This window comes from Aulonocara sp. 'chitande type north' Nkhata Bay, linkage group LG13, assembly GCF_057382095.1.
Source record: "Aulonocara sp. 'chitande type north' Nkhata Bay isolate Kocher_YH1m ecotype deep benthic linkage group LG13, A_spYH_male_GT1.1, whole genome shotgun sequence".
Classification (NCBI taxonomy): domain Eukaryota; kingdom Metazoa; phylum Chordata; class Actinopteri; order Cichliformes; family Cichlidae; genus Aulonocara; species Aulonocara sp. 'chitande type north' Nkhata Bay.
This window is the reverse complement of record NC_141356.1, coordinates 30215915-30240824: the sequence shown is the minus strand read 5'-3', so window position 1 is coordinate 30240824 and position 24910 is coordinate 30215915. Positions and strand designations below refer to the sequence as shown.

Genomic DNA, 24910 nt, shown 5'->3' with positions numbered 1-24910 from the left:
ACAGAATATCATAATGCGAGTGTGAATCAGTACACAGCTCAATCTCCTGTGTATTTTTTCAGAAGCAGCAGATACAGTGTTCCCTGGAAGGACCTGCTGTGATGCTGCCCAATCGGAATATCGCTCTGATGTATTGCAGGAGAAAAGCGAGGTAAAAGTTAATCTCGCTAGTAGAAAACCAAAGGAACAGGAAGAGGGACAGACTAGAAAAGTTGATAGTCTTTGCTGTGGGGCACACATTAATTTAGTGGACGTTTTATGACCACATTCTGATCGATAGCACATTTAGATGGAGCGTGGGGCCTTGGGTCTGGACTTAATTGTTCTCTGTGCTTCTCATCACTTCAGAATGCATTTAAAAAATCTTTCCATTCAAAGGTTACACTTAATTGCCCTCCATGTGTGGCGAGGTAAGAGATTAAAAGTTTGCTAGCATTGCAGGGAGCAAACACATTTATAATATTTGTCTGAGTAAAGTTTGGGAGGAGCATTTTCAATTTCAGGGAGAACAATAAGTGGTACCTTTTTTTTATGATTATTGTTGTACACTTATCGGGGCTCTTCAACACACACGGTCAGAACCCAAAGCTAAAATGTGTTTGTTTATTTTATGAAGAGCAACACATGACATGTGCCTCAATCACAAACTCCGAGGGTGGTTATGTGCAGCCATTGTGAGCAATACTGCATGAGAAACAACAGGATGAACTCCCACTGCCCACTGTAGAATTTAATTAACAACAGTGGGGACTCTTTGCACCTGTAAAAATCAGCCTTCCCCAACTCTCTGGGTTTACCCTCTTTGATTTCACGTGCTGGAGCCCTGCAGGTCTGATAATCACAACTGTGTGCGTGTGTGTGGCCTTTTTTGTTTTTGCTTTTTGAGTTTATTAACAGATGCCGTGAGCCGATGAAGAAATTAAATGAAAGCACAGTAACAGCGGCTGGTTTGACGCAAAAAGGCAGTGTTTTATTTGGGCACGAGGTTCTTTGAGAGCATTGTTCCGAACATTTAATTTAGGTGGGTTAATGTTGATGGATGGAAGTCGTGGAGCAACAATTATCAGGCTTTTGAATCAATTAAAAAAAAAAACACACAGATCAGGACACGATGAAGCACAATCGTCAAACAAACAAACAAGCAAACAAAACCCACACAAAAACAGCAACAACTGAAAAAACTTAAACAAGTTCTAAGTAATAGTGCCACATGATCCTCCATTCATTCTGACTAAATCTACTGAGTGTAACAAATAAATGTGAATGTGTCCTACCAAACTTGTAGCAAAAAACAAACAAATAGCATCTCTTTCTCAAAATGTTTAATCTTCCAAGGTCAGACAGTGATAGATCTCTACCCTGAATCTATTCAAATAAGCTAGTTACATTAAAATACCTTAAAACATTAATCAGCATGAATAAAAACCAGTAATTTTACTGCATTTATAATTTAGATTCCAACAAACTACTGAAAGAGCTACTGTATAGAAATGGAGCTGCCCGACCCAACAGACTGCCTGCAGCTTGCTGTATCACGCAGTCAGCCTCTGAGAAGTGTTTAAGCTTTAACTAAACTCCAATCTTCTCATTTAAACACTACGCGTTAGCCTCGAGTGCCCTGGTGGGGGTGAACTGTTACACACAAAGACACACTGACACACCCAGAGAAAAGTAGAATAAAAAAAGAGATGACTAACCTAACCCACCTGAGCTCGGCTCACAGGGATCAATGTCCTCGTCATCGCTTGGACACTCGGCTGATGCCACCAGCAAGTCGTCAGTTGTCTGAAAAGAGAGAATTACACAGAGGAGTGGTGAGGGCACGGAATACTTAGCTGCATCTATGGGCTGAGAGGACTCCCACTCAAGTTAGGTTAGGTTAAAGAGAGCCAGGCAGTTGAGATGTGAATACAAGTGGCTAAACTAAACTTTTGGACTGGTGAAATCATCTGTCAACACAGGCACGAGCTCCCCGGCGCTGTAGCAGCTGCTACGCTGCTTTCCAGGAAGCGCTGTCTTTACATAAATGAGATCAGATTATTGGGGAACAGTGGGGGCTGAAGTTCACGGCACAACTGTCGACTCACATGCTCAATTTGCTTTTCATTGTGTAGCTTTGCATAGCACTTCAAGCGATTGCTGAGAGCCATCACAAAACACCTCTGACATTTAGAGGACAACCAGCCATGAAAGCTTAAAAAACAAAAAGGACATTGGAAAACAAAAGCCAGCTCAACACAGGCTTAAATCAATATTTTCTTCTTCTTTCTTTCAAAGCAATTCAGTATCTCTTTTTACAAAATAAGGATCCAAAATAAACCAAATCGTGGCATCTGCTGCCACATCGACTCTTATATCAAATCCATTTCAGACTGCTTTCAGCGCACTTCCTCACCTGCCAAACACGATACATTTTACCGTCCAGGAAAATGGGAAAGGGCAAACAATAGACCAGAAAAAAAGTACACTGTAAAACATTATACTGCAATGTTCTTTTATAGTCTTGCTTCAGGCCATTTGATCAGCTCGGCGTTAAAGGTCATTTCATTTAGGCATGGCGGCGTCTTCAGGGCCAGGTTAGATTTTTTTCTTTGTGGTGTGCTGCTAAGCAGAAAAACCTTCTCTTTTATATGTGGCATTACATCCTCACTTATCCTTTTTGGACTAATAATTTTAAGCCTTTAAGTGTACTTCCTAACAAGCCTTACTTTGTTCATACTGCAGGGGTTTGCATGTGTGACGGTGACAAACCAGACAAAGGAAAAAAAATGGGCAAGGAATGAATCAGGGTCCTAAAAATGAAGACAGACTTTGGCTTTTATCAAATTTGCTCTCTTATTTCACCGATGTTCTAATGCGCATTCAAAATATTTCGGCAAGTTGGATTAGTATCGACTCATGTTAAGGAAATTAAAGGTGATGTCATTTTGCTTAACATCCATTTGGCCGCGCATAATGTGATTCTATTGCGACTGTAACATCGTTTTGACATTCTGAACATGGACCAACATCATCTTTACATAATAGACCCGGAAATGATAGATCAAACCCATTAAGGAAGTTGTGGCGGAGGGCTGCTTTTGGTGCATCTGTGTTGGGTGAGGCCCGGGGAAGCCGTCCAAATGTAAATTTAATTTGCTGCGCATGAGGCTGATATACAGTGTCGGTCATCCAGATGGCAAAACCGCCGGATCCTGGAGTGCCACATCCATCACTTCAGCCTTGTGATTTGTTTTTCCTGGCGGGAGATCTTGACACTCTGCACTCACTGGCAGAGGTACGGGAATCAAGGAATCAATACTGCCTCTCTCTTCCCACCTCACCACTCTCTTTCTCTACTGCTCACATCCTTTTTTCTCCTTTTGCTCTGTCCTTTAGGTTTATTTGAAACCAAGGAGGAGGAAGCGATGTAATGTGGGTGTACTAGATGTAGGTTAACTCCCCATAGGATAACCTAAGCGGAGGTGTATGCCCGTTCATATTTATACGTCTCTGTCTCCTCATTCAGGCTAGAAGGATATAAAAAGGGGGCTTAAACTACATCATGACAATGAAATCCACAAAAACACAAAATCGTTTAGATTTCCATTACAAACTAATCTTAAAGACAGAAAGTCAGTTTTTTGATGACATGGTGTCTTTTGTTTTGTTTGTGACTTTTTGGGCATGTCACTAAAGGGTTTGCAAATGAACAAAGTCTGATTTAGACTTAAAAATAAAAAACTGACCCTCCAAGGACAGCCAGGAGGATGTATAAGCCACGTCCATTTTTTTTTTTTCAATGACTCTTGTGTGTGCTGGATGTGACGTATGGCTCTGAATCAAAACTGAAATAAATTCACATGTTACTGAGCATCAGTCTGCCATCCCGGATTAGTGTGTAGGTCAACATTTTGATGTGGTCATGACCTGGTTGAAATCCAATAACATTAGCAATTTATGGTGTCTTCCACCAATGCTTGCCTTCTTTTTCACCCGTGACAATTCTACACGGGCTATGTGAGAGGCTTACATGCAATTTAGCCACTGTGATGAAAACTGACAGGTAGCCTGGCTGAGAAGCCAAAAAACCCCCAAACTGAAATGTCAGTATTTTATTTTATTTGTTCCCATATCTATGGATATGGGTGTCCTTGTGATTATTTTGACCATTCGAGGATTTTGAGTTCAAAATAACGCTACTGTGGGTTTCCTCGTCGAAATGGCATCTTTGTCTGAAGATTTCTAGAAACACTGTGGGCTTCAGGAAGGGTTTCATTAGCTCAGGAGTGTCAGGTGTACTGATGCAAACAGCATCATGCCCAAAGGAAAGATGCCCCAATAGATAAGCGTATAAACAAGATGTGCCTGTAGTTCACTTTATGAAGGTACTTCTAAAATGCTAAAAGCAAAGGCTCGGGGCTTGGAAGGCATCATTAATCTAGCGGTAAAGTGCTGAAGCCACGGTGAACCTACAGCACAGCTCATTTATCTGCCTCTGCTCAGAGCAGCAGAGTGCACACTTCTATGAGATGTACTAAGAAAACCTGGGGAGACAGTTGGGACCACGAAAAACACAAAAAGAGGAAGAAAGAGAAACACTGTCAAGAGAAACCTGCCTGTAGTGTTCATACCAAAGTGTATGAAAATGTTGATCGTTTGTAAGTGCAGTGCCATTTCCACTGCCTTAGGTGCCGCTGGGAGTTTTATACACAAATACATCTTGCTAAAGCTTTCAGAGAAGTAAAGCTATCGACTGACCTTGGCTCACGCACTGATTGAACCATCAAAGAGGATGCGGACCAGGAAATTCCAAACTGACTCAGCCAAAGGCACGTTGGTGCCTTCTTTAGCAGTGTCATGCCGGTTTTCGATCTTTGAGGATTGATAACGGTCCACCTTAATGAGATGTCCAAGCCAAGCCGTGCTCTGCATGTGCTTTCTAAAGCTTGGTCAGCAGTCTTGTTCCGCAGGACCTCTAGTTATTTACAACCACACAAACACTAACTTTTTCTGTTCCTTCAACTTCACTATGGTGTATAATCCCAATCTCTAAAAACTACTATATGGAGTAGGTTGCCTTTCATTTGTACACATCTAAATTGAATTCCCGTTTTCTCCCTCTTAATCCCAGCCTGTGTGGAGAGAAAGAGAGGGTGGGAGGGATGGAGGGGAGGGCTGCTCTTCAGGGAGGCTGCTGTGTGCTGCTGCCCCAGTGCTGGAGAGCAAGAGACACCTTCTCTGTGATAACCTGTCGGCACGTCTCGAGGGAGAGTTTTCACATTGTTTTCTTTCTGGTCTAATTTGATGAATGCTCTCTGGCACACAACATGTCTCTTTGGAGACAAGCTGAAAGTCAGGAGGACACTGAAGGCATCTGAAGGGTTTATCCAAAGCATGCCTCCGCTGTCCTGGTAATGTATTCCACTGAGGATGCTGCTGTTTTCTGTTCCCTTTCTGTTTTTCAGTATTTTCTCCAGTAACTTTTTTTTCTTCCCATTATAAGCTCGTGTTTTGCAAATCTTTCTCTCTCCCTTTTGTTTTTTACATATAGTCTGTTGCAAAAATAAACCTGATATTTGTTACTGAGTGTCCGTAATCTGTTGCTTATTAAGATCTGGTCTTAATCCAAATACTTTCTTTTTTCACCCCAGAATGCCAAAAACAAATTTCTATCTTGATTAAAATATCACAGAGAAAACATTGCTTTGCTACACATAATCATTGCACACAAAAGCTTTGCTGTTTGTTAAACTGCACAGAAACCTGCAGATTTTCCCTCATAACTAATCTTCGCCTACATCTGTTCCTTCATGCTCATATTGCATGCGATCCATTAGATGCAAGCAACCTACTGAATAACAGTTCCCATGGGCTGTCACTATTTTCAGATAAGACCATACAAGAAAGAAACCACTGACAGCAGAGGTGGATTGTGTGAAATTCTCTCTACCCGACAATACTTCTAGTTTTTGTCATACTACTTAATAAGAACACTTTATTCTAATCCAGTCTTTTATCCCAACAAAGTAGGTTTTAATATTTTTCAGATTAGAATAAATTGAGCTTCATATTTTGAGAACATCAGTATAATGCAAAACATGAATTTCATATTTTTTAACCTTCACTTAGTTGAAATATAAAAAGACTACGACAATATTTTTTCATGAAACTGCAGGATGATTTTTTTCTTCATATTTTCAGTCAAATCAGCAGCTTGGTACCAAACTGTTAAAGAGGGGGGGGGGGGGGGGGGGGGGGTCTCTTAGGGGTGACATGCTTTATCCCATCCCCCTTCAACAACCATTGGAGGATTTCCAATGACATCTCAGTAGGAAAACTCCCCAAAGGAGCCCCACTTGGGAAGCTTTGCAAAGCATACCAGCTGTTTTATGAGCATTCTTGTGAGGCATTGACATTTGATGTTATCCCTTGCTTTTTAAATACATAGACGTACTCACTTGTTGTGACTTACATGCAAGAGAAGCACACAGGGAATAATAGCACAGCAGTCAGATTGTTCTTCTTGCCATTGTAATTATTATTATTTTTATTTTGACTGCTACCATACCATACTTATTGCTCATACCACACTTATTTCTTTCAGTTGTGACATCTACTAATAACTTTGAATAATCATACCAAGGTTTTCTACTTGATGAATCTGGCATTATTAAGGTTCAAATTGCATTTCATTTCCCAAAAATAAAATAAAAAACACTGAAGAACCACTGAGTTAAATACAGGGAGTGCAGAATTATTAGGCAAGTTGTATTTTTGAGGAATAATTTTATTATTGAACAACAACCATGTTCTCAATGAACCCAAAAAACTCATTAATATCAAAGCTGAATGTTTTTGGAAGTAGTTTTTAGTTTGTTTTTAGTTTTAGCTATTTTAGGGGGATATCTGTGTGTGCAGGTGACTATTACTGTGCATAATTATTAGGCAACTTAACAAAAAACAAATATATACCCATTTCAATTATTTATTTTTACCAGTGACACCAATATAACATCTCCACATTGACAAATATACATTTCTGATATTCAAAAACAAAACAAAAACAAATCAGCGACCAATATAGCCACCTTTCTTTGCAAGGACACTCAAAAGCCTGCCATCCATGGATTCTGTCAGTGTTTTGATCTGTTCACCATCAACATTGCGTGCAGCAGCAACCACAGCCTCCCAGACACTGTTCAGAGAGGTGTACTGTTTTCCCTCCTTGTAAATCTCACATTTGATGATGGACCACAGGTTCCATTAGTTTTTCTTCTTTTATACCCTTTCTTGCCAGCCACGCTGTGGAGTACTTGGACGCGTGTGATGGAGCATTGTCCTGCATGAAAATCATGTTTTTCTTGAAGGATGCAGACTTCTTCCTGTACCACTGCTTGAAGAAGGTGTCTTCCAGAAACTGGCAGTAGGACTGGGAGTTGAGCTTGACTCCATCCTCAACCCGAAAAGGCCCACAAGCTCATCTTTGATGATACCAGCCCAAACCAGTACTCCACCTCCACCTTGCTGGCGTCTGAGTCGGACTGGAGCTCTCTGCCCTTTACCAATCCAGCCACGGGCCCATCAAGACTCACTCTCATTTCATCAGTCCATAAAACCTTAGAAAAACCAGTCTTGAGATATTTCTTGGCCCAGTCTTGACGTTTCAGCTTGTGTGTCTTGTTCAGTGGTGGTCGTCTTTCAGCCTTTCTTACCTTGGCCATGTCTCTGAGTATCGCACACCTTGTGCTTTTGGGCACTCCAGTGACGTTGCAGCTCTGAAATATGGCCAAACTGGTGGCAAGTGGCATCTTGGCAGCTGCACGCTTGACTTTTCTCAGTTCATGGGCAGTTATTTTGCACCTTGGTTTTTCCACACGCTTCTTAAATTAAATTAGATTAGATTTTGAAAATTTAAAGCCTGTTTTTAAGGCTACATCGTGCTACCTGGTGGCTAGCTACAGAGCTATTGCAAGGCTAATAAATTATTCTCAGCAAAAATTCCTGTAGCATCATGTAGCAGGAAGTAGACTCCAAAAAAAGACCAAATTTCAGTCAAAGAACATCTGAGGTGAGCCCATCAACAGCACGAGATTAATACACTGCTGCAGGTGATGGATTACTCAAAATAAAAAAAGTTAATTTCATAACATTAATGTCCACACTGAACTCACAGTCGACCCAAAAGTGACTGTTTTATGAATATATATATCTGAAAATGTACTGTGAGCCCATAGGCTGTAGCATACACCGTGTGGTTTTTAAAACCTGCTTAACTGCACATGAATAGTGCTAATAAAAAGCCAGAGAAGCCAAGAATGATCACAAACTACTTTTTTTGGGGGGGCGGGGGATTAAATGTATAGTTAAATAAGATCAAACACAAAGCATCACACAATGTTTAAAAGACGAAAGCCTCAATCAGTACAGTAGACACTTTACCCCCGGGCCACAGACCAGTACCAGTCCATGAGTCATTTGGTACTGGGCCGCGAGAGTTGAGGCTCGGGTGTGAAATTTATGGTTTTCAGGGTTTTTATCGGTTTTCAGCATTTTTTTTTTAATCATTTTTTATCATTAACTCGGTTTCCCTGGGTCTTTTTTTCTTCTTTTTTTGGTACTGGTACTGGTTTTTATTTTGTTGTATTTATCTGCGACACCGTAAAGGCCGGACATAAATTGTCGGACATAAATTGGTCGGTGGTGCATAAAAGGTTTTGGGACCTCTCTAGTGTATACAAACAAAAAGCGTATCCTAAAGAATCTGAAATCAGTATTGTCTGCATGATCCTGCTCACAACAATGTGCAATTATTTCCCGTGCTCACGCTGACATGCTTTACACTGACAATGGCCTGCTAGGGTCCATAACTGGCCAGAGTTGTTGTGTGCACAGACTAATTGGGAGGAGTTTGTTGTCCTAAGCTTCAGTCTTGCAGCAACACATCATTAGTGGCGCAGTGAAAGAGGCGGAAGAAGGCGACGGGACAGCAGATAGAAAGGCCTCGTAGTTAGAAATGGGATGAAGAAATTACTCCCCATTCTTACATTGAGCCCAAAGCACCTACAGGCTCAGTTGTTCAAAACTACACAGTATAAAACTCAAGTAATGGCTAGTACTCTTTGTGATCCAGGCACATACTCTGTATTGGCAGATATCACACTGCAGCAGCAGGTCTTATCAGAACGCCTGATGACATCCAAGTATCTAACTTAGCACCCTGGAACTAGGTCGATGTTGATGAATAATTTAGTCCCAGATGCTCAATAGATTCCAACTGAATAATGAAGGCGTGTGGGCCTCTCAGACTGTGAGTTCAGCTCAGTGTATTGCCTGGCCTTCGCCCACACTCTTCCTACTGCTGGCCTGCCAAGCTGTCAACCTCGTGGACTCGCACAGATACAGACTCGCAAGGCTGAAAGACAATGGAATGGCATTATCACTATTGCAGCTGTGCAGCAAACACTGGTGGGATAGGTACTGTATAAATTCTGAACACCGTGTTCCTGACATCTTGATCTTTAACAGCTATTTAAGAAAGGCGCTGACACAAGGGTTACGTGGTGATGCCACAGTTTGCCACCGTGCCTCACAGTACAGTGATGAACAAAAGAGAACAAATACCTAAGGAAAAAGTGAGCTGTTTATCGATATACAAAATGGATATAAAAATATACAATTCATTAAAGTTTTTAGGCAAAAGTTAATTTTAAAAATATATCCCATCCTCATAATTTTATGCTAAACAAAACCGGCCTTAAAAGCAATTCTGACTTTTTTAACATCACCTAATTTAATGAACACAGAATCAAAGCGTCACATCGTGTAATTGTTCAAAGTGATAAGCAGTAAATCGAGACTTTATGCAATGGCTTTCATAATTCTTTTAAATGTGAACAAGATTTGTAAAGAAAAAAAATCACCTTACAGGACTTTTTAACTATGGCTTTGATTTGTTGTATATTCCATAATGTAAAAAATGGCCGTGGTGGTAAGCTGCATGTCTTTCCTTGCTCTGTTTTGAGACGCTGTGCATTTCTGAGAGAAAGGCTTTGCTTTACTTAAAACGGAGCAGCTGCTGCTGCAACTGGACCTCGGGCTGAGTAAGGGAGTGTCATTAAAAAAAGAGTGGTCAGAGGCACTCCCGTCTCCTCCCCTGGTACCCACATGTTCCTGTCTTGCCATACATCTTCCTCAAGGCTTACAACGCTGCATCCCAGACAACTGAACAAGATGCTGGGAGGCAGCTTCACCCTCCTGGTGCATCCACCGCGTGCAGTGTGGAAACACGAGTACAGCGTCACACGGAGACGTGCACATATTCTCAGTTAAGATGAACTCGGAATAGGGATTTAAAAACTTTTATTTGGTTATTATTAAGGCATGCATGTTAGTGTTCTCATTGCATAAGGACAGTCAGGGGGGATGGACATATTTAGCTACTAGAAAAGCAATGAATAAGCGAGCAGTGGCAGGTGAACTTGGAGTTCGGTCAATAGAACTACAACAGCTTCTGCTGTGTAAAACACAGGCTGCATTTACGAGAGTGATGTGCAGGAACACGAAGGAGCTAATGCGTAAAGTGTAAAGGTGTACAGTACAAGACAGTGTAGATATGAAGTAATTACAGAGCTGCTTTAAAATGTACACATGCATCTGCCCTCATTAAACATACTGCCTCTCAGGGACCCGAGAACACTGCGGTGAGATGACTCCTTTTAATGTGGCTGCTCGAAGGCACCGCTTTGTAGATATTCCTCAAGCCCCCCCACACCCCCCCTCCCCCCAAGGACCCCGTTCTGCTTATTTCCCAGAAACAGTCATCTGCACGGCCCTCAGAACTTACCGCAGCGCGTGATATGGCTCAGCCACCAAAAAGAACCAGGAAAGTTGTGGCTGCGTGGGAGGAGACATGAAGTCCATTTCCCAGTCAGCGTCTGCGTCACACTCTCACCATGTCAGTCACTGACTCAGAGTGAACCATGTGTGACTGGTGCCTAATTCATCCCCCCCCAGACAACATCAGACATCCTGCACGACGTACGATAAACAGTTGATATTTTGATTCCAATTAAACATGGTGCTTGTTTTTTTATTACTGGAGACGTATAAATAATGTGCACACAATATGGACGGATGCCTGTAGTCAACTCACAGCGCTGAGAGAGCGCATATTGAACTGCTGCCATGTAGTAGACAGCTCCGAGCCGATTACACGGGAGAAGGCTGGATGCCTTCTGTTAGCTACATGCTCTAAATGATAAAATCTTAATATGATATTCATAAGACACTATCTGCTGCTATCTGCCTCCTACGCTCCCCCCTCATGTTCTCTCATTTCTTCTTTCTCATGCCTATGCATAAACAGAGCTCCATAGAAGTATATTACATGGTTGACTTTGTGCCTCCCCCTTATCCTTGCTTTCACACTTCTCAGATAAATGAAATCTGTCTGCACTGAAGCATTTTTCCCTCTGGATGCCCTGATATTTTCGTTATCTGAAATCGAATCTGGAGCTCTGTGCGTGCCTCTACCTCGCCTTGGTAGTAATCTGGCCTGAGAGCAGGGAACTGCCCAGGAGGAATATCATACACTAAGGATAAGCTGAGGAATAAGGGAAGCATAACAATTACCAGAGAATGGCTTGTAATCACGGTGCTTTCTATCTAAATGCTAACCACAAATGCTTGTGATTGTGGGGAACGTAGTTTGTTTCAATCCGAAGAGACCATACAATTCTTCATTTTCATATTTTCCTCAAAGTCTAAAAATAGATGGCAAAACTAAGCATGTGCCTGTGCGTGTTTTGAGAAAGCGATTGCAGGAGTGGGAAGAGATACGCAGCTTGGCCACAAATCACTGCCTTCCTGACTTTACCTGCATCTTGACATGCAGTCCCAGTCCCTCGTGAGGTGACAGGAACAAATTTGTCATCCTAATATAGATGCCATCATTGCTGAGATGAATGTACTGAGGTCTAATTCCCAAGTGTAACGTTTGCAAAAACATGACATGAGGAAGGAGGAAGAGCAGCTTTGCCCTACAACAGCACACCAGGTCACCTGTAGCTCCCAGAGAGCATCACCATAATCTGATTCTTGTATTCCAGGTGGGGATTTGTCATTCACAAAGGGGTGAGCGCGAGCGCTACAAGCTAATGAGCGAGGCTCTGGTTCGGCACAAAGGAAACAAAAACCACACTGCAATAAAAATCAGGTGGAAATCGTTTATCAACTCTCTCAAGCACAATTGATTTTTCATCACTAATCCATCCCTGCAGCAATGCTGTTGTGCCAGAGTTCAGGACTGCAATTCATGGCTAGATTTTCTCTTAATAAATTATCAATTTTTTTTTTTACTTGACCTGTCATTTCCTGCAGCTCTCGGCTTGTAAAGACTTTATAGTTTGCACAATGACTGCACACAAAGGGGAACAAATATCTTGAGTCTATCAAAAGATATCATAGCGTAATGGAAATGTAAAAGCACTTCTGTGGTAGTTATTGCACTTTGTCGAGAACAACTCACACAGAACATCACATCTTCTTTTGTGCAGATTAAAACATCCAAGATTGGTCTTTTCCCCCCTCATTTATGGTATTTAGCTTTGAGTTTCTTTTACATACACAAGAGTATTATCAATCTTCTGATCTTACTCTCTCAAAGAAAACAAACAAATCTAGTTTTCAAAATGTTAAACTCTTACTTCAAATGAATTTACCTCCTTCCCGAACCAATTTCTCCATTCTCCATTGCCCTTTGTCTCATGTCCACTTGTGTGACAAGCTAAAAGGCTTTATCTGCAGGCATGCAGCGTTCTTTATTTTATTTCTGCAGCATCTGGAATTTGTTTTATCTTAATTTAATCTGGTAATGATATTACTTCATATTGTGTTCCAGTCCATCCCTAAACTGCCTTTATCGTACTTATCAAGTGCCAAGATGGCTGCTCCCTGAACACAGCTAGCCATCTTGAAATTGAAATGTATACATTATGATGCTAATCTAACGCTCGCTATAGCTGTAGACTCAATTACCAAACCGTTATCAAGTTTGAGGTACACTGCATTTGTTTTATACACCCGAAAGGAAAATTTACTGGCTTCATCCGAGGACAGAGGAAGCATGTGATTTCTCTTCGGTGAGAATGAAAATGTCAAATTTGACTAGCACTACTTGCATTCATTAATAAAGGAGCTTTTATGGATGCCAGTTTGTGCCGAACACTTTCTATTTGCTTTGCGTAAAATTACTTTTAAAAATAGAGGGAGCTCTGCATAGCTCGACGAGCAGTTGGCACAGAGCTCGTGTTCATGAATGTTAATGTAAACTAGCTGATCTCCGAATCTTGCAGGTGGGGGCAACACACTGTAGGACAAATTTGTCTCTTGTGTACAACAGTTTGCCTAGGACTATATTCTGTATACAAATCATAAAAGCAAAGGTCCTAAGAGACAACAATGTGGTCTATAAAACAAGCTGTAAAGCTGTCACAAGAGCCAGCCTTTAACAAACAACAGAGACGACATTCACACTGCGTAGGTTTCATTCTTGTCATCCAAACTGTCTTAGTGGAACAATCTGTATTTCTCAGCACTGCTGGCAGTTAGTGTGAAACCTGCAAAAGTAAACATGCTTTCTTTTTTTCAGTCCTTTAATAACGGCACGATGATAAACTTGGCTGAAACAACTTTAGAAAAAAAAACTAATTCCAAATAAATCATCAAAGGAAGACGCGACGTCCTGTCTCAGCTGGCTAATGTGACGATCGTCTTCCTGGTGCAGTCGAGCCTGTCTCTGCTGTCAGCTCTCGAATAATACAAGCATTCATCAAATCAAGCCAACACGTGTCGACAAGCTGGCATGTACCCCCGATAAGGTGGACTGGATCAGTGAGTCACATGGACTCTACAACACAATGTTGAAGGGCAGTTTCTATAATAGCCCCTGGTGAGCGTGAGATGATGGATATGGTCTGTTGCTGGGAGTGAACGTCACAGGGCTCGGGCCACTGCAGGTCCACGGCGTTACCTTCTGTGCCATCTGTCAGCACTGGGTGGGCACAAAACCATGATGGGGTCTGGGGCAGCGCACTCCAGGACCACCAAAAAAACAACAGGCAACTGACTTTAGGGAGAAGGTGGGGGAGGACACAAACAAGTGCTGCAGAGGAGAGCTGTCCATCTCCACATCACGTGTTCAACCTAATTCTGCTCTCGTGAAATCATTGGAGTTGTATTATCCACTAGTGCTTTTCCTTTTATTCCATAGCAGGTGGTGGTAGCAGGATTTTTAATAAGATATAGAAAAGATAATAAACTTAGAAAAATCAATAGCGGACCTGTCAGTGAAGTAAGATCTTTGATACCTATTACTTTATCCTCAAGCTTATAGTATCTCGGTAGCATGACGTTCAATCCCATATATCTGCATTGCAGGGGAAATCTTATCCCGAGGATGTTTTCTTTCTCTGAATAATTGAACACAACCTTACAGGGCGCTGACACTCACACTAAACACTGCAGTATGTTTGTAGGTCCATGAGACAGTTTGGTTTAATATCTGGAATGAAATAAGACTCATCCAACATGGCTGCACTGTTGCTGAATAATCACTCTCGTTTATTAATGGAGAACATCCTCTGTTTCCTTAGTAACCTCTCAGTTCTCTATGCATGTGTCTGTTTTTCTAATTGAAAAGCGCACAAATGCAAAATTTAAGGGGGGAAAAAAGGGTTGGCTGGTTTTCATTTTACAATGAGATCTGCCTCTAGATGAGTTGAAGGAAACAGTTCCACTTGGTTAAGAAAGTGACAAACAATTCCCGATACAAATATGAAAAGGAAACTAGATAGAAAAAAATTTAATTATTTTACAAATCAGTAACTTCCCATTTGTTTCTACCCAGTCTCGAAATATCAATAAAAGAGAGAAACAGGCTCTGATTAGGTATATTGTGTGAAGATGTAATTACTTTTCATAAAGATTTAAAACTTCAATGAGCTGAATTTTTGTGAAAAAGTCATGCGTAATATCTATCTGATACTGTAATGATAATGCTTTATTTATATTTATATATGTATACGATCCATTGGCAGTGGATCCACATGTGTAGCATCCCTACATCTGTTTGAAGAAAAAGCTGCACGGATTTTTAAGTATCTGTTGTATGAATTTATTAGTGCTTAAAGAAATGTAGCTTAAAAAATAAATAATATCCCATGTTTGACAGCAGTGACATTAATTTTACAGTAGTTGCACTGTGAAAACCCGTCAATCAAAAGCAAACTTACTATGCTGTTGTCAGCGTGTGCTGCTCCGTAACGTGCGAGAGACAACTGATGACCTCATCCCTTTTAGAGAAGACGGCCAGGATAAAAAGCAAAAAGGCTGATTTCATAACAGGTAAATGGACCGATTACCTACTTTGACTATACAAATGTAATAATCTCTAAGTAAAGGCTCTGTTTTTACAGGCTCTGCTTTTTTTCTATTATTCTATTCCCACTTGTTGAGTGTGTTACAAAACTTAACTTTAGCACTGCTTAAGAGGACATACCAAACTCAGTTTAAACATGTTATATTAAGTTATATTTATACAAATATATTCACGTTATAGTTACATACAAGTTATTCATGCTATGTAAAATGTAAAAGTGAAATTACATTACTCTAGTATTAGCAGCCTTACACTAGCTCCCCGTGCATTAGCGAATCTAATATAAAGTGGCACTGATTGTATTTAAAGTCATGAATGGACTTGCACCTGCAAATGTGGTAAATAAGTGCATCCATACACAATTTTGGATAGATCCTTAATGTCTGCTTCCCAATCTGTACAAAACCATTTTGTACTTGCGCTGTCGTTATTCTGAGACTCTGGAATAATCTCCCAAATGACCTGAGACAAGCATCAACTGTGACTGTCTTCAGGTCTAAGCTGAAGACAAAGCTTTTTTGTCAAGCTTTCAGAAACTGCTGATCTTTGAAACTCTATGTGGAGAGAATATTAGGAAAACTTTATTTATTTTTACTATTTATTGTTTGCTTGTATTGTATAGCACGTTGGTTTTAAGTGTGCTATATAAGTAAAATGGACTTACTATATGCCAGAATAGTTTGAATTTGTTATGGAAAGAAATGAAACAGCAACAGTAACATTATAGCAGTATATAGTGTTTTCATAGTGCAATGAAGTCTGTTTCAGTGTAATACAAGTCATGTTTTCCACTGAACAGTGAGCAGTAATCAAATTCTACACAGCTGCAATTCTTCTCTTAAGAAATGCTCAGACATGATGTTCCACCTCCGTCTTCTCCATCATAAGAACAGCAACTGTTTCTGTTTATGGGAAGCTCCAAGTGACAGCTTGTTATGGCTCTTGTTGTTTATTCTTTGTTATAAAAGACCAAAAAAAAGGAGTGGTAAGTGACCTAAAAAAGTTTAATTTTAATACTGGAGCCACATCAGCTTCATTAGTGCACTGAGAAAAAAAAAGGCGACACAGTGAAATACTTTTTCATCGCCGTTAACTGGACATTTATGATCTTAAACTGGGATGGGAGCTGTAACATGAAACTGCGCAATTGAACTACTGATGACAAATTTCAGACAATTGATTCAGAATGATACCCATATTAAGATTTATAAAGACTTATTCGAATTTATATAAAAAATGTGAAGGCAGTTATCATGTATCTCAAACTAAATGAAGACAGAAGAACAAGATTTAGCATCATTTGCAGGATAATTAAAGAAGCACAATCTCAATCAAACTCCAGACGTCTGTCTGAATAGGGACACATGCGTGATTGGTCTTAAATCTTGGCTTTAAAGACTTATTCTAGCCTCAATTTGTAAAACAATTATTCCTACCAATATAAACCACGCGGTGAGGTAGTATAAAACACAATAAAGACACATAGTGCAAGGATGTTAATTAAATAAAAGAAGGTGCAGACTGAGCAGTCATTGAGTAGTAAGTTACAGAAGATTTTTCACCGCAAGATTTTTGTGACACTAAGGTAATTATAGTGTGTTCTGTGAGAGTCAGCAAGGGAGGCAAGAAGGTAGCCAAACACCACACTAAAGGTGTAGCAGTGCAGCATGTCAAATCTTCGATTATCCCTGAGAATTATAGCGAGGTCAGGTTTTGGCCCCTTGTCTCAGGGACCAAGATAAACAGAGCCACTATAAGCCAGTTCAGCTGGAACTGAACCATGTGCTGTGAGTGCAAATGAAATGGCCCACACAATGTGTTTTGAATGTTCCTCGCTTCCTCTGAATGGCCATTACACCCACCTCACCCAGGGTTAATTCAGAAATAGTGGGGGCAATTGGCTATTTGGTGGCAATGATGTGACATACTGGCCATTCATTCTCCCTAGGAACAGGCTATAATCTGCATTTCTTGATTTTTCACCAGCAACAAGCTATAAAACTGAAATTGTACAATGCAAAAAGGTTATGAAAGAAACATAGCAAGCGTGAAATGTCATATGACATCCAAAATTACTGCTATGTTTCTGTAAGGTTTTCCCATATCTGATATTAAAGGTCCCTAGAGCAGAAATTTAAATGACTTGAGCAATCCTGTGAGTTTTCTTTTAGCGCCATCATTAGGTAAAAGTTTTCATTTCTTTAGGGGAAAAGCTTAACATCTCCCGTATGGCCTGACACAAAATTAGTTCTTATAATCATGGATGCCAGACAGTGTGTCCTACTTATATTATTATGAACCTTTTACGTTTTCTCCATTTTCTAATGTATGCGAAAGGAAAAAACAAGCTTCAGAAAATTGAACCACCATATGTAAAACCAATAGAAAGAAACTAGAGGTTCTTTATACCAAACTGAAGGTCACATATGTGTAACATGGCTTTGAACTGTACATATTTCTGCTGGAAGATTGTGTCCTTGTGTCTCCCCTGCAGCCATTACCAACTCTGGAGGATGTTGCTGGAGGACAACATTGGTGGATGGTGGATGGCAGCCCCACACTAGGAAAGCTTCAGAGATTTATATATATATGCACTGGCCAGGGTTGATAATACAGAGCGGTGCAGGTGAGGATCCATCACTGTCACAAGCACTCAATGGCTCTGGTAGATAGCAGTATTTATCTTTTTGTTTCCCCCCTTTGTTCTTTTTTCTATTCTTTTCTTTTTGGAGCTGGTAGGTAAATAGCATTCAGTACTCAGTGGTTTGAATGAAGCATTAACTAAGTACGAATAATTATTTCTTATTTAAGATGCTGTTATATCCCAAACTGCCATCAGACATATTTAAATGTTTTTATTAAGGAGGAGATGATACTGAAAAGATCTAATTTACAAACACTGAGCAGTGCCTGACCACTGGCTGCTAGTTTTACCTTTAGACCTCTGTGTGTGGGCAGCTTGGGGTCAAAAGGACATCAGTACATATAAAAACATACGTGCACACACACACACACACAATATCTCTTTTTTTCAATTTACACAAAGTTCAGCTCTGTTCAGTAATTGGTGGAAAGGGTTAGGGGACTGAGTGGGACAAAAATGAAGATGGATTTAAAATAGTTCAAATCTGACAAGTGAAAGCTGTGCCGTTGTTTGCGAAAGCTTACACAAGTTCATTACTGTTTAATTGGATGTTACCAGGCACCACTGCAGGGAGCAGACACTTTATCAAAACACGACAGTCCAGTGCTTACAATCAGCTCCCTTCTCCTCACAAGCCACAATCTGACACCCAAGCGTTTAATATCTTGGTCGGGGAAGCTCGTCAGATTGATCGTATGATCAAAATAAAAACAAGATCATATCTGGTTCTTTTGTACTGGAGTGGCCCTAAAATTTGTATTAATCCAATTATGTTTTAGGCAGATGTAAAATTTGTATCACAATTAAAATAACAATTCTGACTCATTAGCTTTTTTCCCATGGTGAACTTCTTTCCTGATTATGCCAGTGTGCTCTAAGACGATAATAGCCGTGTTAATAAAGCAAGTGTGGACACCCAGTGACTTGAGAAGAATGACTATAATGTAATGTTACCCATAAGTCAAGGCCTTCGGCATTCAATCACCATATAACCCCAGTCAAGCATTTTTGATAGGGCACCTGAGAAGACAGACCCTTTAAAATCATTATTATAATGACCACTAGCAGGATCTTCCCCCTAGGAAGTAACCAGGCCGAGGCAAGAAGACACACCCTAAGTCTGCAGAGCCGATGTCACTGAAAGGTTTCACTGTGCTTGAATTTTCACAACATGTGCACAGCAGGGCTGCATGGCCGAATACAGACATTCTGTTTATTAGGTAGGTATTGAGTATGAACGACCATATGAGGTAAGCATAAGACATTAATAATAATAATAATAATAATAATAATAATAATAATGGATACTTTATTGATCCCCATGGGGAAATTACTTGTTTTTTCTCTGCATTTGACCCATTCACTCAGTGAAGCAGTGGGCAGCCCACTAAGCAGGCGCCCGGGGAGCAGTGTGTAGGGACGGTACCTTGCTCAGGGCCATTTATTAATAATCCAGTCAAATAATAAAAGACTGGATGGATTGCACCATCCTAAGTTACATTATGAAGGCTATTGCTGCTACTTTCCTAAGAAATTTAGTGCTGTAGGTTGCAGCCACTTACAAATCTAACTACACTTTTTTTGTGATTTGAGTCATCACTTCGCATCGCTAGGCATGTGTATAAAAGGTCTCAGATATGTTTTTCTTAATATTTTGGATCCAACTGCTCCTTTTGACAGTCTGGCCGGCATTTTCCAGAGCACCTTTTTCACCGAGGTTCAGTGGTTATAGCCTGATACTGCCACTGCCTGCGTTAGCCATTTTATATCCACTGGGACCTGCCATACTAAAAATGTATGTGTCCCAGTAATGTGAGGCTCTTAGGATATAAAAGCATTCGGTGAATTGCATTCGACATCAGAGGGGAGATGGAACAGCTGGACAATGAATAAATGCTGACTATTCAACAGAAAGGACAGTGAATGCACCATCTCTTTTTACTGTAGTGTCCTGAGACAGTAATGTCGTACCGCAGGAGCTCGCCATAGGAAGGCTGTCACATTGAATCAAACCGAACGCGTTGACATCTCCCAATGCACACATTTTTGCATGCCTCATTCATCTCTCCACCTACATCGCTGAACCGCTCTTTAGTTGACTTGACTATTTTCTTACTTCCAGTCCTTCTTTACCACCTTATAGGTGAGCTTGCAGCATAACACGATGATACAATGCCTGTCTCTAAATATGAATATGCATCACCACTAATCAACCTTAAGCCTTGCAGCCATACATACTGTATACTTTTAAAACAATAACAATAAGATGATCTGGACACTGCTCAACAATAATAACTATACATCTACTTTCCACAAGGTTAATTGTTATTGATAAAAACAGTAAAGCAGAATCCCATTAACAAAATAGCATAATGTCAGTTATCTATGTTTCCAGATGCCTTGCACATAATGCCTCTCTTTGTAATTTGCTATACTTCTAATTTGTCATGGTCCTTTAAATCACCTTTTTTAACTCCAGATGAAAAGGCCAAGGAAAAAAGGGGCATCCATCCTATCAAGGCTATTCCTTTCTGCCAATCTCTTGGTTCCTTGGTGGCAATTTATATCACCGCATGGAGCTGGGATATAATTATAGTCTATTGTCTGATATTTCACCTGCATTACACGCTATTGCAACGGTTCAGGAACCATGCTGAGTCCGAGAGAAAGCCATTCCACGCGGATCAATATTTATGATTGTATTATTTGTCAGCAACTGCGGACCCTTGCACAAACTATTATGCCGGTCTCAGGTCAGAGAGAGTTAGGTGACAAGAGGTAATGTATAATCTTTACTGCGCTAAGTCGAAGGTAAGGTGCATGTTATCTGTAGGAGTCTGTCATTTCATAAAATGAGCAGTGGGTTTAGTAGTCTGCTAACGTTACAGAACAGCGTGATATTTTAATTTGCTGTTTGATTAAATATAGCTGATATTTCGCAGTAAAGAGCTTAATTTTGCTTTCACAGATGCATCAACGTTAAAGGTTAAAGGCGTTTTCACACTAATTTTTAGATGAAGACAACAATAGGCCTAATGTGAAAACTAATTAAATGGGTTTCTTTTTAACAATGAAAGTCATCACTGTTACACTGTGAAGGCACTCAGACGTTTTCTTTTAAAATAGACTGAGGCATGCGTCTATTAACTGTTGTCTCAGTGAAACTGTGAAGACAGACAAGTTATACAAAGAGGAATTAAAATCAAATCATTTGTGTGAAGATTTTTCAGTGAAGTTAAATCCACCACTCCTCGGGATGCTATGATCTCCCTGTACCCAACGCGACTAATCCAAAAATTATTTTAAAATATATTTGTAACAGCTCTGATCTAAGGGATGTTTTAGCTTACAGCAGCTATGCATGCTTTTAATACATCTGACCCTCAAATTATTTGAAATTTTGACAATCACTTTAACTTTGCATGCATTCAGTTCATGTTCCACCCAACCCCCCTTTTCTTTTTTTGCTGTGAGCGTTTAATATAATGTAAAATGCCCAATTAATTTTGAAAACTATCACAGAGTAGCTTTGGCTCAGTTTAAGCACATTTCTCCAATTAGTGAGGTGAGGCTGGCTTTTGATTGTTTATACAACTTGAAACCGTCCCCTGGGTCATGCTGCTTCTAGTTTCGTTTTGTACCAACAAAACATGAAAGCATTTCCAACATTCCAGTCTTGTTTATGCTGTGAAAACGAAATACAGCCACTGCAACTCTTCCTTTTAATGACCTATATGAGAATATATAGTAACATGTATTGTCAATTAAGCAGGTCTTCCAGAATCACTGACATGGCTTTTAAATTCAGTCCAATTTAAAGGAGAAGACTTAAATTCCCAATTTACATTTTTTAAAACATCTATAACACATGAGCAAAACTGGGCCCGTGGGACAGAATCCACCAGTTAGGGGCAGAGAGCTTTGCAAAACAGGCACACTCACACTTTCTTGCTTACATTAGGAAAATATACAGTACATAATTTGTGACAATAAATAGAGCAAATAGCTGTCTCTTAACTGTATATCATTCAATCCTAGACTGTGTCCATCTTAGGTTTTTTCATGTTAGTCCGTGTTTTGTTTTGCAGCTTGTGCATAATACTAATAATAGGATAAGACTTCTTGGGGATCCCCACAACATCAATCTGCTCAGCTTACAGCTAGGAAAACACAAGATGAAAAGGGCCACAGCTAGCCAACTGAAATTTCAAATTAAGAGTGAATGGATTGCCCTTTGATAAAATAATTACACAGTCGCACCAATCATTCACAAAATATACTTGGCAAGGTTGTAGAAAAAATACGAGTACTACACAACTAAGGTATAGTAAATATTATCCCAATTTGTTTATTTTATTTGGGTATACAGATCTGTACTCTAACTCAAGTATAAGCTAATGCACAAAGAATGCAGCGGTCATAAGAAAACACAAAACTATGTGAGTGAATTAAAATTCATAAATATGATGTGCATACTTGATGATGTGGATGTGAGTGAAACAATGGTAAAAGTATTCTAAAAGGCATGACAGTTCATTTTTCAAGTGTTTTTCATTTCCAGTTCATGGCTGCTGATGTATTGTGAGGCGTTTAAAATGCAATGTCTTCTGTTTTTGGCAGAGACTATGCAAGAATGGTCTGATCACCACTCCATTGGATAGGACACATATTTCGCGTTGCATTGTTTAGTCCCACATTGTGACATCTGAGAAGTAATATGCTCCAGCAGATGCTGCACCACTCATGCAGGACCGATAAAGATGATGGAGGACCTCGATGATGGTTATCACTGTAACACAGACACACCTCATGGGGCCATATCTGATTGCAAACAGGAGCAATGCTCAACAGTGTGTTGCAGCTCCCAATTGTGAAACAATGTGCTTATTTTCCCTCAGTTTTTAGGGCGGAGGCCTCAAGGAGAAAAAAAACGCATGACGGGCGAAATAAAATGGAGCATTCTTCACGTGGCTGTCACGATGAAACGTACTATATTAATCCAGGATGCGCTTAACTTTCTATGCATTACTTTGCATTGAGAGCATTACAATAAGGATCAAACAGAGTATAGACATGGAAAAGAAGAGACTTGAAAAAGAATTATTTAAAAGAGATCTTACTTGCTGAGGCTCTCGTGGTGTTGTCAGCTTTACTCTCCTGCTGGACGCTGTGGTGGTGGTGATCTCCATGATGGATGTGGATGTCTCTGAGCGATTGGCTGTGGTACTTGACTGTGGGGTGATAGAGGAGGGTGACTCCCCCACAAGCCGCACACTGCCTTGGATCCTTATATTGGGATCCCCCTCTGCGGCCATGTTGAAGACCTTCAAGCCATTATAGTAGAGGCCTGAAAGCTGGCCCTGAAAGGATCGACTGCGATCTCGCTCCCAGCCCCCAATCTGTATAGTGGTTTGGCTGTTGAAGATTGTAAGCTGTCGCCCTGCGGGAAAACAATGTTACATATATACAAGAATGTTGAACTGTGGACTCGGCCACTTTTACAAAGCAAGATAAAAGAACAGAAAGACTGATTTTTTTGCCCAGTGGCTAATGAGAACAATAAATTACGGGTTGTAGAGCAAACCCTGTTAATTTATTGTAGTTAAACGATGAGATGCCTATGAAAAGAAAAACATAAAGTATAAACACAGGATATAGAAAATCAATGTAGCTTTGCTAAAAGGTCAGTCTAATCTGGAATGGCATGGAAAAAAAGATTAAGAAAAAGTAGCACTGTTATGGGAATGCAATAGATTTAACTACATAAAACATATGATAACATAATCTTGAAAGGACTAAATGGATCATTTGTTTGCAGGAAATTGCCTGGAAATAAAACTGAACAAAATTGGATAACAAAGCTAAAAAGATATATGTAACTAAGTTATCTTTCAATTTTTTCTTCAAATTTTAGCATTTATGGACCTCGAAAGCATGAAAAAAAGAAGAAAAACAAGAAAGCTTCATGTGTGGCTGCAGTCTGTGAGAAGTGGACTGGAAGGTTCTCACAGGAGGCAAGAGACACTTCACTGTTATTGTTCATCCTTTTAGCAAAAGCAACCAAATTAAAACAAACAAACAAAAATAAAAATGGTTGGAAAGAAATGAAATTTAAAACAGAACTTTTTATGACACAATTTCAATGGAAAACTGAAAAAAAAAGAATTAATATTAAAAAAAAGCAGAACGCTAATTTCACATTGAGTGAAGATAGAAATTAGGTATTTAACTACAAGAAAAAAAATAAAGAAAATCGAAACAAAAAAACAAAGCATGCACTCAGCTTGTTTTATGTTACAGTTCTTTGATCTAAAGTCCTGCATACATATATATATATATGTATATATATTTACAATATATGTTAAAGGGACTCAAAATGCTGATGCCAATTGATATTGCACACTATTTATCTTTGCTAACAGTTTAATCAAAATAGATCAAATGACACTAAAGTAATGTGCTGTACTGTAAATGCATGTTTCAAAAGTGTTTCAAAATAACACTTAGCAACGAATGAACAACTGATGTAGAACTTTTAATTTGTAATTTATGTTTACAGCAAAAAGCGACATGAATTTATAGACATTTTAAAAATGCTGATATTACTTCAGTAAGTGGATTTATATTCATATTTACAGTCCCTTTAACCGTAAGTTGACAATAAACACGTATTAAAAAAAGCTTACATCTATAAAATGAATACATTATTATAAAAAAAACTAAATTTAACTGTTCAAATCATTTTAATTTTAAAGTTTTACTGAACATTTATTTTTAAGGTTTATTATTTACAAAATAATGCTACAACTTGGTTATGATCAAATTATTTTATTTAAAATTTTAATCAG

The 24910-nt window shown here is 39.6% G+C and overlaps 1 protein-coding gene across 13 annotated transcripts in view; it reads right to left on the bottom strand.

Moving 5' to 3' along the window:
• LOC147316365 (neurexin-1a) overlaps nucleotides 1-24910 on the bottom strand; it is a 278541-nt gene that overhangs the window by 13793 nt on the left and 239838 nt on the right. For 11 of the 13 annotated variants that reach the window (XM_086259802.1, XM_086259812.1, XM_086259808.1 and 8 more), the window contains 2 exons: nucleotides 23183-23502; nucleotides 1698-1785 (listed from right to left, as the gene is read on the bottom strand). In XM_086259802.1, the coding sequence (XP_086115928.1) occupies nucleotides 1698-1785; nucleotides 23183-23502 (408 nt within the window). The remainder of the gene's footprint in view (nucleotides 1-1697; nucleotides 1786-23182; nucleotides 23503-24910) is intronic. The other 2 variants (XM_086259805.1, XM_086259814.1) reach the window with 1 other exon arrangement.